The sequence below is a fragment of the Bubalus bubalis genome, chromosome 5, assembly GCF_019923935.1.
Source record: "Bubalus bubalis isolate 160015118507 breed Murrah chromosome 5, NDDB_SH_1, whole genome shotgun sequence".
NCBI classification, from domain to species: domain Eukaryota; kingdom Metazoa; phylum Chordata; class Mammalia; order Artiodactyla; family Bovidae; genus Bubalus; species Bubalus bubalis.
The window spans coordinates 25,128,149-25,140,965 of record NC_059161.1 but is presented as its reverse complement, the minus strand read 5'-3'; the positions used below and the strand labels follow the sequence as shown (position 1 = coordinate 25,140,965).

At 36.5% G+C, this 12,817-nt stretch overlaps 1 protein-coding gene across 3 annotated transcripts in view; it reads left to right on the top strand.

The window, feature by feature from the left end:
- RABGAP1L (RAB GTPase activating protein 1 like) overlaps nt 1–12,817 on the top strand; it is a 736,110-nt gene that overhangs the window by 417,467 nt on the left and 305,826 nt on the right. For all 3 annotated transcript variants that reach the window (XM_025287225.3, XM_025287224.3, XM_025287226.3), the window contains exon 14: nt 9,257–9,370. In XM_025287225.3, coding sequence (XP_025143010.1) covers nt 9,257–9,370 — 114 coding nt within the window. The remainder of the gene's footprint in view (nt 1–9,256; nt 9,371–12,817) is intronic.

The following is a 12,817-nucleotide window of genomic DNA, read 5'->3' as shown; positions in this document are numbered from 1 at the left end:
TTTCCTGTGAAGTTCCAGATGATCCTTTATACAAGTTATAGGATCATATCCATAGTTGTGTGACCTATTTTTAATTTAATGGGCTTTACTGATTACATAGAGGTTTTTGAGAAACTCAATGAACAGATGGCAACATTTGAGGTTCTACATTAAAAGTGAGTTTTTGAAAAGTCATCTGAATTGACACGGTATTGGAAGACTATTTTATTGTGAATAATATGTTGTCAAAGACTAAAAGGAAGGCAATGATTCATATCCTTGAATAGGGAAAATTTACTGGTGAGAATACAACAATGAAAACTTTTATTTGTTGATGGCCTACTTGTCAGAATTTAACCAGTTTCAAAGTAAAGAGAGGGAACATAATCCACCCAAGACAGCCCTTGCTTCTAACACTAATTGTGTCAAGGTGTTAACCAAAATCACCCTCAGGTTCAGTAATTCACTAGAAACAATTGCAAAACTCCATGAAAGCTGTAATACTAATGTGTGTGTGTGCTTAGTCTCTCAGTCGTGTCTGAATCCTTGGAACCCTGTGGACTGCAGCCTGCCCGGCTCCTCTGTGCTGACATCATATTACAGCTACAGCATACAGATTAAAGCTTGCCAAGGGATGAAGGATGTTGGGCAGACTCCATGAGAAGTGCCAAGCATGGTGCTTCCTTTGTCCTTTCCCAATGGAGTCATGGACCATGTAGTTTCCTGACATCAGTATGTGAACATGTGCTGGGAGTATTGCCAGTTAGCAAAGCTTACTTGAATCTTGTCCAGAGTTTTTATAGCGGATTGTTCATGTAATGTTTATATGACTGACCTTTAGCCTCCAGCTTCTCCAAAGATAGAACTAATACTCTGTGCTTCAAAAACCCCATGATGAGTCACATTGCTAGGCTATTGGGTGGTCATGCCCACGTGCAAACAAAGACTTCCTGTTAGACTTGATATCACAGGGGCCTAGAGATCACCTCCTAGAGTCCAATGGCAAAAGCCAGTCCTTTTTTTGGGTAAGGTTACTCTTCACTACACAGCAGTTCTGCAGATGAGGCTCAGCTGAAACAAGAGTTCACAAAACTGACTACAGAGACCATAGCAAATGAAATAACTCCTTGTTGTTTGCAAGGTTAAGTTAAAACATCTTCATTCAAGATTAACTTTTCATAGTTTAAATCCCACTCACCTTGCCCTTTTATAAATTTCCTTCGCTAGTCAGAATCATATTTCCTGGGCATGCCAAGTGCTTTCCTGCTTTGCAGCTTCTACTCACACCACACTTGTCAGTGTGTTCTTCTGAGATCATTCAGCTTTGTTGAGACTGTCTTGTCCACAATGCTCAGCCTAGTCTCCATCTCCTGTAGAAGGTGACTTTTCACCATTTGATCCCTTCTATAATCACTTTCATTGGAAAAGACTCTGATGCTGGGAGGGATGGGGGGCAAGAGGAGAAGGGGACGATAGAGGATGAGATGGCTGGATGGCATCACTGACTCGATGGACATGAGTCTGAGTGAACTCCAGGAGTTGGTGATGGACAGGGAGGCCTGGCGTGCTGCGATTCATGGGATCGCAAAGAGTTGGACACGACTGAGCTACTGATCTGATCTGATCTGATCTGATAATCACTTTCTTTACTGAATTCCTGTAGCCAACATTACTCATATCATTTACTTGGCTGTTAGCATATGTTTCCTTCCATTTTGTCTTTACAAGTAAATCTTAACCTCTAGCAATTTAGGGACATTATGGACTATGTCTTATACCTTTCTGATCCTGTAGATCCTAATACAATGTCTCACCCATAATGTTAAATAAATATTTGAATGGTAAGCTTTCATATAGACACATGTAACTAGGAACACATTATTCAAATATATTAACTGAAACATCTCATAACAGTAATCTCATTTATCCTAACAAATTTCTGAGGTAGCCAGGTTAATCCAGGAGAGTATCAGAGTGATGTTTAAGAATTCATTGAAGACATCTGCAAACATAAAGGTCAGCAAAATGCTGGAGAATGTTCAGAAAAGTATGGGCATCGTGCTCTACCTCAGGGCCTTTCCTACAAAGCTTTTTCTTTAAATATTTGAATTCTTACTCAGAGAAGCAAAACCACTCTACCTGAAATACCATCCCATTCCTCACTGTATCTTGTTTTATTTTTTATAGTAGTTTTCACTAAACAATATTATATACTTGTTTATGTATTTCCTCTATCGAAAGAATGCAAACTCTATAGGGGAGGGACATTGACTTGCTAACAGTGATATCCTCTGCTCCTAAAGCAGTGTCTGATTCTTAGCAGGTACTCAGAAAAGTAGATGTTGAATACATAAACAGATTTGAACTATGCAGCAAATAAAAAGCTTAATTTTTAATGTATATTCAATTTTTATGTTGTCAATTCAAGACAATTAATTGAGAAGCAAAGAGACGCATCTAACATGATTGAAGGAATGATAGAATGTTTTACAAATTATTAAAATATTCAACCTATTACAACAATAACTAGTATGTATGAGGTCAAAGTAAATACAATGATAAAATAATGATTAGGTGAAAATAGGCATATTTATCAAATGCTGGTTATCAGAGGCATTCTTTAAAGTTTTATAGAAAAATGAAAGTTATTCTTACACAATGGTTAGTAAATATATAGCCCTTAAAACTTTTATTTATCTTAAAAGAGTTTAAAGGACTGTTTTGATAAATTTTATAATTAATGATTTAAATAATTTATTTAAATATTTAAACAATAATTATAATAATCTAACTTTGGAAAATACTAGCATATTTTCCAATCTGAACTAACAGAGTTCAGTTATTGTGCTTCATTTTAACCAGAGTTGCAGAATTTATCATTGCCCATTGATACGAGTTTCCAAGACTGTCAAGTACACCAGTTGAACCTTTATTTTGAGACAGTGAGTGGTCAGCAGTCCTGGGAATGAGGGCATATCCAAATATGGCCATAGATGCATTTGGAGTCTAAAAGTAACCCCAGATATTCATCATGGAGAGGTACCTGACTTGGATTCCCTAGGATTTCAGGGAAATCCAGGCTGTTCTCATAGACTACAGTGCTTCTTAGTCTTCTAGTCCCCAAGAAATGCTTTATTCTAATCACATAATTCCCGCTGCACTCCCCGCAGTCCCTTCAAGATTAAGATATTCGTTATGGATATTGACTGGTCTTATGAAGACAGTACTTCCTGTCCCCTCACTTTACCCCTGCTCTTTGTTCTCACCGTTGCTACTTCCCCTAAGAGATTTTCTTCTAGTTGAAGCCAGAATACGGCTTATATTTTTGACCTTTGTGTCAGGCTTTGATTCTGAGACATCTGGCAGCATGTTTGTGCAGTTCCCAGGAAGCAGCTTGCTAACAATATGGTTAAGTTGTCATTTACTTCTTTGCTTCCATATTACCCTGCTGATGCTGAGACTGCCCCTGCCCATATTCAAGAAATGAAGGCTGACAGTGATCCAGCCTTTTTGTGTTACTGTTTCTAGCTCATGATTTTAGTAGCATGTTTGAAACTAGAATGAACTTTTTATGTTTTCTCCTTTCATCTCTGCCTCTTTGGAATTTTGGCAAACATCAAGGCAAGTAAATCAGAGCCACCACTGCAAACCCATCTGCTTTCAGGGACATGTGAGCTGACTAGTTTGTGATGTTTCTCCACAGATCTAGCTCCAGTATAGAACTAAAGGAGGATCCCTGTGGAGTTAGAATAGAAGGCACGTTTTAAGGTCAATTTTTTTTCTTAGGCCCTGAATCATTTATCTGCTGACAGCTTGTGGCTATGCTTGGTCTACTTTGGCATCTCTAATAATACAAGTTGACATGGTACTTAAAAGTTGAAATGAAAAGTGAAAATTCACTTCTAGTTTGGATTTGACAATAGAGATTCATAAGAAAAGGTGCAGCGAGAGTTGTAAAAATGTAGCAAATCAGAGTACAGCCAAAGGTGTTTGTTTATCAGGACATTACCTTTTCACTTCATCTGGTGCTAAAGTCACATGTGACAACACTCATCCTCACTAGAATACTTTTCCAGTTGTTGACAGCCTAGAAATTGTTCCATAAAAAATAGTAAGGTATGGTCATCCAAACCTGTCTTCCTAATATTGTTGACACTTCAATGCTGTATTCATTTCTTTCTCACAACAAGTAAGTGAATGATGATTGTCTTCAAAGAAGAATTAAGAGGATTAGAAAGATGTCAGAATATATACAATATACTGGAAGAAAACTTATGTAATCCTCTTGATAACAGGCTGTAAATTGTCTCCACTTAAAATGATCAAGAGTTAATTGAGATACTTATCATACCTCTTAGCAATGGCTTTAAACTGATCTTCAACAAGCTGAATTATATATCCTTTGTCAGGCCATGGATTTTATCACACTAGAGATTGATGTATTGTTAAAGATAAGTTTTATTTTATGACTTAGCAGTTTGGAAATGAAAGAAAATCCTTAAAGGATAAACTCAATAGAAATTTCATTTCTGTGTTGTGGTAGTATCAAGGGAGTGTGGTTCAAGGAAGAAAGAAAAGACTTTCTTCCAAACCTCTCGCTACTGTTTCTGCTCTGAGTCAGCTTATATGTGTGGCCCAAGCTGATGCCTCCTTAGGCAGGATAGAAGATGATCTTATGGACTTTGCCTACCAGTGATTTTCTTGATGGTGATGGTTCAGCAGGGAGACTTGTATTAGAAACGGTGGCATTTGTTCTGTCCCTAACCGTGACTTCAACCCCTCGCTGATCCTCAGATGCTGAATTCTGAAGTAAAGAATGAAAATGGTAACTGTTCTGGCAAATTTAGCTTCTGCTGTACTCTGTGCTTGCCAGTCTCCTTTCAGGGTATATTTTTTTCTTCCATGAATATATGCAAAGCTGGAGCCAGAGTGTTCACACTGGCGTTAGTGGCCCCAGCATTGCATATTGGGTTAAACATCACTTTATCTAAATAATTGTTCACTTTTGCTTTTCATCATGGACTAATGGAAACCAGGATAATATCAGACATAATATACATAAGATGCCTGATAGAAAATTTAGAAGAGGGTGTATATGCATTAGTGCATCATCATGCTGAAAGCTCAAAGGAAATTGGTTTCATAATCACAATGTTTATGATATCTGAAGAAAAACAGTGATTTATTTCATTATTTAAAGTGTACAAATACAGAAGGATGTCTAAAAATAAATTCACCACAATTTTAAACAGCTGAACATGATCCTTAATGAGAAGAAGGAATAATTATTATTTTTTAAATTTATTTCTTTAATGAGTATTCTCAGATTTAGGGACTTCACTGGTGGCTCACTGATTAAACCTGCCTGCCAGTGTAGGAGATGGTGGGTTTGATCCCTGGGTCAGGATGATCCCTTGGAGGAGGAAATGACAACCCACTCCAGTATTCTTGCCTAAAGAATCCCATGAATCAGGGAGCTTGGCAGGCTACAGTCCATGGAGTCACAAAGAGTCAGACACAACTTAGCAACTACACAGATTAATGTGTTCACTTGATAATAGGCAGTGTGTTAAGCACTTTAAACACATTATCTTATTCTAAACAACATGAATTTGGTATGACCATCCCATTTTAAAGATGAAGAAACTGAGTTTAGTGAGATTAAATAACTTGTCTGAGCTTCTATAGCTGTTACGTGAAATAGCAGGAAATAGACCCAATGAGTTTGACTGGGCCCAGGGCCACTAAGCCACCATATTGGACTGAAGATCGGAATGGGACATACATCCACGGGAAAGTAAATTGTGGGTAAAGTTGTGAGTCTCTAGATACTGGTGAATTCGCCACCTGTCAGGAAGTGAATTCTTCCCTCTTGTCATACTAAGAGTAATTGTAAGGACTTGAGACTGTTTATGGGGCCCCTCCAAGAACATGACCTCATATCAATTTTGGTTGTGCTTATAAAATGTTTTTGGCCATATTTTAAGAGAGATTTTCACATGAAACTTTTTAACTCTAGATATTTGGATGGTCAGTTACTTGGCTTCTTTTTTGTCCTCTGTTCATTTTATTTGTTTCTTATAATTGGAATAAGTTTAAAAAAGGGATGAATATTGAAGAGAAAAATCATTTTGTCCTCCTTTTGCAGTGTTAGGTTTAGTGATTCCCTGACTCAAATAATTTAATGATTGAGTGGATAAATTCGGGGGATTAGATGTGGATTCCTGAGTATATAACATTCCTATTCTTAACAGTATGGGTAATTGGAAGATGATTAACTTCAGCTTTTGCTTTGAAAACACTATTATTTTCTCTAGCAATTTCATTCATAATAGTCTGTAAACAGAGTCTAGTGTACTTCTTCAGAGAAGGCAATGGCACCCCACTCCAGTATTCTTGCCTGGAAAATCCCATGGACAGAGGAGCCTGCTGGGCTACAGTCCATGGGGTCTCGAAGAGTTGGACACGACTGAGCGACTTCACTTTCCCTTTTCACTTTCATGCATTGGAGAAGGAAATGGCAACCCACTCCAATGTTCTTGCCTGGAGAATCCCAGGGATGGGGGAGCCTGGTGGGCTGCTGTCTATGGGGTCGCACAGAGTCAGACACGACTGACGCGACTTAGCAGCAGCAGCAGCAGCAGCAGTATACTTCTTAGGGCTTCCCTGATAGCTTAGTTGGTAAAGAATCCGCCTGCAGTGCAGGGGACCCCAGTTCGATTCCTGGGTTGGGAAGATTCTCTGGAGAAGGGATAGGCTACCCACTCCAGTATTCTTGGGCTTCCCTTGTAGCTCAGCTGGTACAGAATCTGCCTGCAATGTGGGTGACCTGGGTTGGGAAGATCCTCTGGAGAAGGGAAAGGCAACCCACTCCAGTAATTCTGGCCTGGAGAACTCCTTTGGGGTTGCAAAGAGTTGGACATGACTGAGTGACTTTCACTTCACTTCAGTGTACTTCTTAACCTTCACTTAAATGAAAGGCATCACTGAATAATGTAGGTAAAAATAGCTTGTTTAGTTTATAAAGTGAAGTTCCAGAAATTGTTCCCTTAGTCAACTGAGAGCAATATGTAGGAAGAAAACTCTAGAAACACATATGTAGAAAGCTTTTAAAAGTAATCATAGCAAGGTAAAGTTTATTAAGTGCAGAAAAGTCTATGATTTTTAATGGTTTATCCATAACATCCTATGGAAAACTCTGAGCAAGCTTTCTGCCCAACCCAATATTTTCATTTGATTTTGCCCCTTTACTTTTTAAAACAAACAAGGAAGGTTCAACTATTCATAGAAAAAATTGACAATATTATGCAGAGTTATAGCCTAGAAATTTTTGATAAATTTCTCTTTCTCTGAATCAGACTGTTGGCACCATTTAACATAGCATGATACCAACAGAGTAGGCAGTTTCTAGGGAATATAGTCCAATGATTTCTTTCCCGCAGCATCTCAGAAAGTGAAAAGTAAGTTATCCTGTGAAGCAGTCGACACATGTTAGCCCCTAAAATAGTTCAACTTGGGAGGAGTAACATTTTCATTGGCTGTTTTTTTCAAAGAGTTTGTCAGTGGAGACTTACTGAAAAGAAAACCCACTGATGGAGGAAATCTGGACAGTGAAAACTTATCTGCCCGGTACCAGATTCCCCTGCTTAGACTCAGCATCAGACCAGATAAATCATTCATTTTGTAATATATTTCCATATATACATTGCCTTTATATTTACCTTGTTCTATATCCCCATTTTGCCCCAATAGTCTGTACCATTAGAAACTACATTGGCCATGATAAATGTAAACTTTCTATGTATTCTTTTATTTATGGTATGGTAATTTTTTGAAAGTTTCATTTTTATTTGTCTTTAGCATTCCATTCCTATAAGCCATCAGAATTTCCTCTGGACTGATTTATAATATGTTTGGTGTTTGCTGGCAGATTTGGAATGTTTCAGTTTTAGTTGTTTCTCCACATGATATACGATCTAATTACCACCCAGCATGATATAGCAGCTGAAATGAAAAAGGCAGCAAGAGAAGGCACTGGCTTAACTTTAGAGCTCATCAGCTACTCCTCCGTATATACTTTTCGGCTAGAAAAGAAAGAGAAATAGCATTTATTAAAGTAACTCATATATTAAACATTTTTTTCTTTTTCTTAATTTTCACTGAAAGAGGGGATTTGTTCAAATATGGAAACAAGATATTAAACAACACTTTTAATTTGCATTAGGAATCATTGATACTTCTTTAATTGTGGAGAATATTTTCATTATTGGGGTTGCTAGAAATAGTCTCATTCTATTTTCTTGACATTTAAACATATAAAACAAACATTGAGAAGAATAAAATCAAGTGAATGATTAATCATTTTTTTAAAGCTTAGAACTTACTCAGTTTTGAACTTTTAGATCCTAAATCTGTCTGGAAAAGAAAAGCCTCTGGATTTATATTTAAAGTGTATGTCATCTTAGGATGCTAGTTTGGGGGCTTTTTATTTTCTGAAGCAAATGAGTTGGGTAATTTACCTATTGGGAGGAAAGATTGATAATATTTTGTATTTTTTAAATGACTATGGTCTGAGTTTTCACATATCAGATTCTCTAAAAAGTCAGATAATATTTGGTTTGGGGCAGATGTGGATAAACACAGACACTATCATTGTTTGGATTATGTGTGGTACAACAACTCTGAAGGGAAAGTACCTTAAATGGAAATGCATATATCCAGTATCCTAGCAATTCCACCTCTAGGAATCTGTCTTGAACATGTATGTATGGAAATATTCCTAGTGATAATATTTGTGATATAAATAGAAAAAATACAAAACATCAGTGATAAGAAAATGTTAAATAAATTGTGGTATGTCTATATCCAGATGTATCTCATTCTTTTTAATAGTTGCTCTTAAAGAGAATGAAATACATTTACATGTAGCAATAAAAAATATTCTATCAGTTATCCTGTTAAGTGAAAAGAGCAGAGAGCTTATGTCTATTTGTGGGTGTATGCAACTTCCCTCTCTCCTCTCCCCCTCACATAAATATGGATTCACACATCTAGAGATAAATGGGTGGAAAGATACAAAAGAAACTGTCGCTGGTATTTATAATATCTCTGGTGAATGGGACTAGGCATCTGGGAAGGAAGGCATGTTTTTTTGTCTTTTTTTTTAATGGAGGAAGTGGCAAATATTTTTTGTGCTGTTTGAAATGTTTTAACATGTACATACTATTTTTCATAATTAAGAAAATTTAAATTAATGACCAACTCTACTGTGTTTTAGGACTCAGCCCAGGAGAGTGTTATTACTCGAGATATTCATCGTACATTTCCTGCACACGATTACTTCAAAGATACTGGAGGAGATGGCCAAGAATCTCTCTACAAGATCTGCAAGGTAGGGCCCTCTGCCTTATTTTTTTCTAACTTATTTTTCAGGGCTATATTCTAAGAACGCATCTTAAAGTTTTTTCGATTTTCTTTCTGTCTGCATTTCTTATTTGCCTTGTGCCATTGTTTGTCCTTGACACTAACACCACCAGATCCTCCATACTGAGTCCTGAAGGTGACTTTTGGGCTGCGTGCTCTGTACCTTCTTGTGGGGAGGAGGGGGGGTGGCATCGTCTGACTTCAGTTTGGCTTTGATGCTAACAGGAAAGGCACTGAAAGGTCCTCTTAGGCTACTGCAGTGAAGGCTCAGAGGATTCTCGATGACTCTGTCTGCCTGACAAGATAATGTGGCAGTTGTTGCAGTTTTTGACAGCAGGCAAAAGGAGGAAACAGGCTGGCACCTGTTTTGGATACTGGCAGGTTCTCTGATACTGTTGATATCCTCTGAGTTCTGTCACATCTTTGTGCAGTTTTTAATGTCCCGTTTTGAAATCTTTCTTCTCTCTCATTATTAGTAGACCTGGAAGAAAACTGTTACCTGATTTTCAGTAAATAGGCCTTGCTTAAATTAAAAAAAAAAAAAAGACTTTATTAGTGGAGAATAGTTATCAGATTATTCATTTCTCAAAGTTCTGTTAGAAATGCAGAATAACTTTTCAAATCATTGTATATCATTAACTTGTATTGTCCATGCTAATTGAGGCTAGAGACTCAAAATTGCAAAATTTCCATTAAAAAAAGTTTTGCCCTTTATCCTCAAAGTTAAAATGTCCTACAAAGTGGGGTGCGTATATTCAGTATTTGTCCTTAGCTGCCATTCCAGTAGAGATGGTTAATGAATAGTGAGCTACACAAAAATCTTGTAATAATATGGAAAAACAACAAACACCATGGCTAATTTTCAAGCCAGATTATACGTTTCTGAATTATCAAATTTAGCCTTTAGTTAAGTATTAAGTAGCAGAGATTAGTAAGTAGATAGTCAGAAATACACTCACATATCAATATCATTTTATATTTACTTTTTTAAAAAAATGACACTTATAAAAGAAGTGCTTACATGTGCTAATCAAGTAGGATTGATGTTCTGCAAATGTTACACTTTGATTAAAATCCTTCTTGCATGTTTGTGTTTTAGCCTTCTACCTACTCCTATCTTGTCTTTTTTTTTCCCCTCATTTCTTTTCTTTTGATGTAGCCATATTGGAGGATTATAAATGTACACACTGATCAGAAGTCTATTTTTATATGAATATATCATTTAGAGCTAGAAATATATTACTAACTTAAAGTCTGACAGTGTACTGATTTCTGGAAGGTGATATGACATCTAGTCTTTAAAATGCCCCAAAACATCAAATACCACAAAAAATGTATCTTATTCATTATATGCTTGTAAAAAGGAAGTGTAATTATTAAGATTTTTTTCTACCAGTTTTGAAATTTTACAAGCTAGTGTCTGGCTTGTATCAGGAAGATATAAAAACTTATCTAGTCTCTTAAGTTATTCAGAAAGATCTGGTTTATGGTATATGGAGCACCGTTTTTCTCCTAGACTTTAGTATATTTTCAGCCATTCAGTAACTTTTCTTGCAATTTGTCTCTGATTGAATGTAGAAACTTGTTTCACATATCTGAAACAGATGGCTCGATGTGCTCGCAGCCTTTACCTCACAATTTTGCTCCATTGTAGTGAACCAGTATTTGCCTCCTTATGTAAGATTTAGAGGGGAAACATCCAAAACACTACTAAACACAAAGATAAAAGCTAAATAGTTGGTACATTTAAGTAGTTGATACCCCTTGCTTTTGTATTACGGATAATAATCCAGCCTTGAATTCACTAGAAAGTATTTGGTATACATTCCCACAGCTTGTGTAGCCATTTTAGATTATCAGGGTGTGTTTTGTAATATGATTACACAGTTTTAAACTCTTCCTGAGTAAAAAAATGTTATGAAAGTGTAGCTCTAAGATACATTATAATTGCTAAGTAGCTTAAATCGCACTGAATTTCATGAAAATGTGGAAAACCAAAAAAAAAATTATATTGAAAACGTTTCAGAATTCAAGATAGTAAATAAAAGTTCCTACGGCTTTTAATATTGTACTAAAATATATATTACCCAAATATAACTTTTCAACTGTCTTTGATGATGGAGGAGAGGAGAGATGAATATATGAGAAAATGTTGGAGAAACCAAAATTTGCTGGGGTCCTGCCTTGTGGACCACTTAGTTTGTAACTGACACAATTCCTTTTCCTCTTGAGCTGCTGTGATTTAGTAGTCCAGTTCTCTTGCAGGAAAACCTGTGATGGTGGTGATAATCACAAATAGTTTAGATTAAATATTCTTCTCAAGTTTGTACATCCACTTTGCTTTTTGTATTCAGTTTGAGCCATATGAGCTCTATCCTGCCATGTATGACTTTGAAGGTCACTGAGTATGATGTACCTATTCTATCATTTTTATTTCTAGAATAGTATCTAACATCATACCTCACAGTCTCAGCAATATAACTGAGTTTCCATTCTGGATACTTTGCACAAAGCTGAATAAGCATTAATAAAACCTTGGCATTAAATCAGCTATTTAGTTACATAATCTGTAAATTAGGACAGTTTTGCTTCTTAAGCCATTCTTATTGTTTTCTTTCCTTAATAAGTTTTGTCCTATTGCACTGACCTGAACCTCTATTATAGTGTTAAAATGAAGTAATGATAGTAGACATCCTTGTCTCACTCTTGATTGTAAAGGAAATGCATTTAATGATTTACCACTAAGAATGGTGGTATTCACATAAGCAACACATTTATAGACTTTTTTTTTCACACAATACCTTCCAGGTGTTATAATAAATTCAAATTTGCAGAGTACTTTCACATATATCACCTCATTTATTTCTTTTTTTTTTTAATTTTATTTTTAAACTTTACAATAATGTATTAGTTTCGCCAAACATCGAAATGAATCCACCACAGGTATACTGTGTTCCCCATCCTGAACCCTCCTCCCTCCTCCCTCCCCATACCCTCCCTCTGGGTCGTCCCAGTGCACCAGCCCCAAGCAACCAGTATCGTGCATCGGAACCTGGACTGGCGACTCGTTTCATACATGATATTATACATGTTTCAATGCCATTCTCCCAAATCTCCCCACCCTCTCCCTCTCCACAGAGTCCATAAGACTGATCTATACATCAGTGTCTCTTTTGCTGTCTCATACACAGGGTTATTGTTACCATCTTTCTAAATACCATATATATGCGTTAGTATACTGTATTGGTGTTTTTCTTTCTGGCTTACTTCACTCTGTATAATAGGCTCCAGTTTCATCCACCTCATTAGAACTGATTCAAATGTATTCTTTTTAATGGCTGAGTAATACTCCATTGTGTATATGTACCACAGTTTTCTTATCCATTCATCTGCTGATGGGCATCTAGGTTGCTTC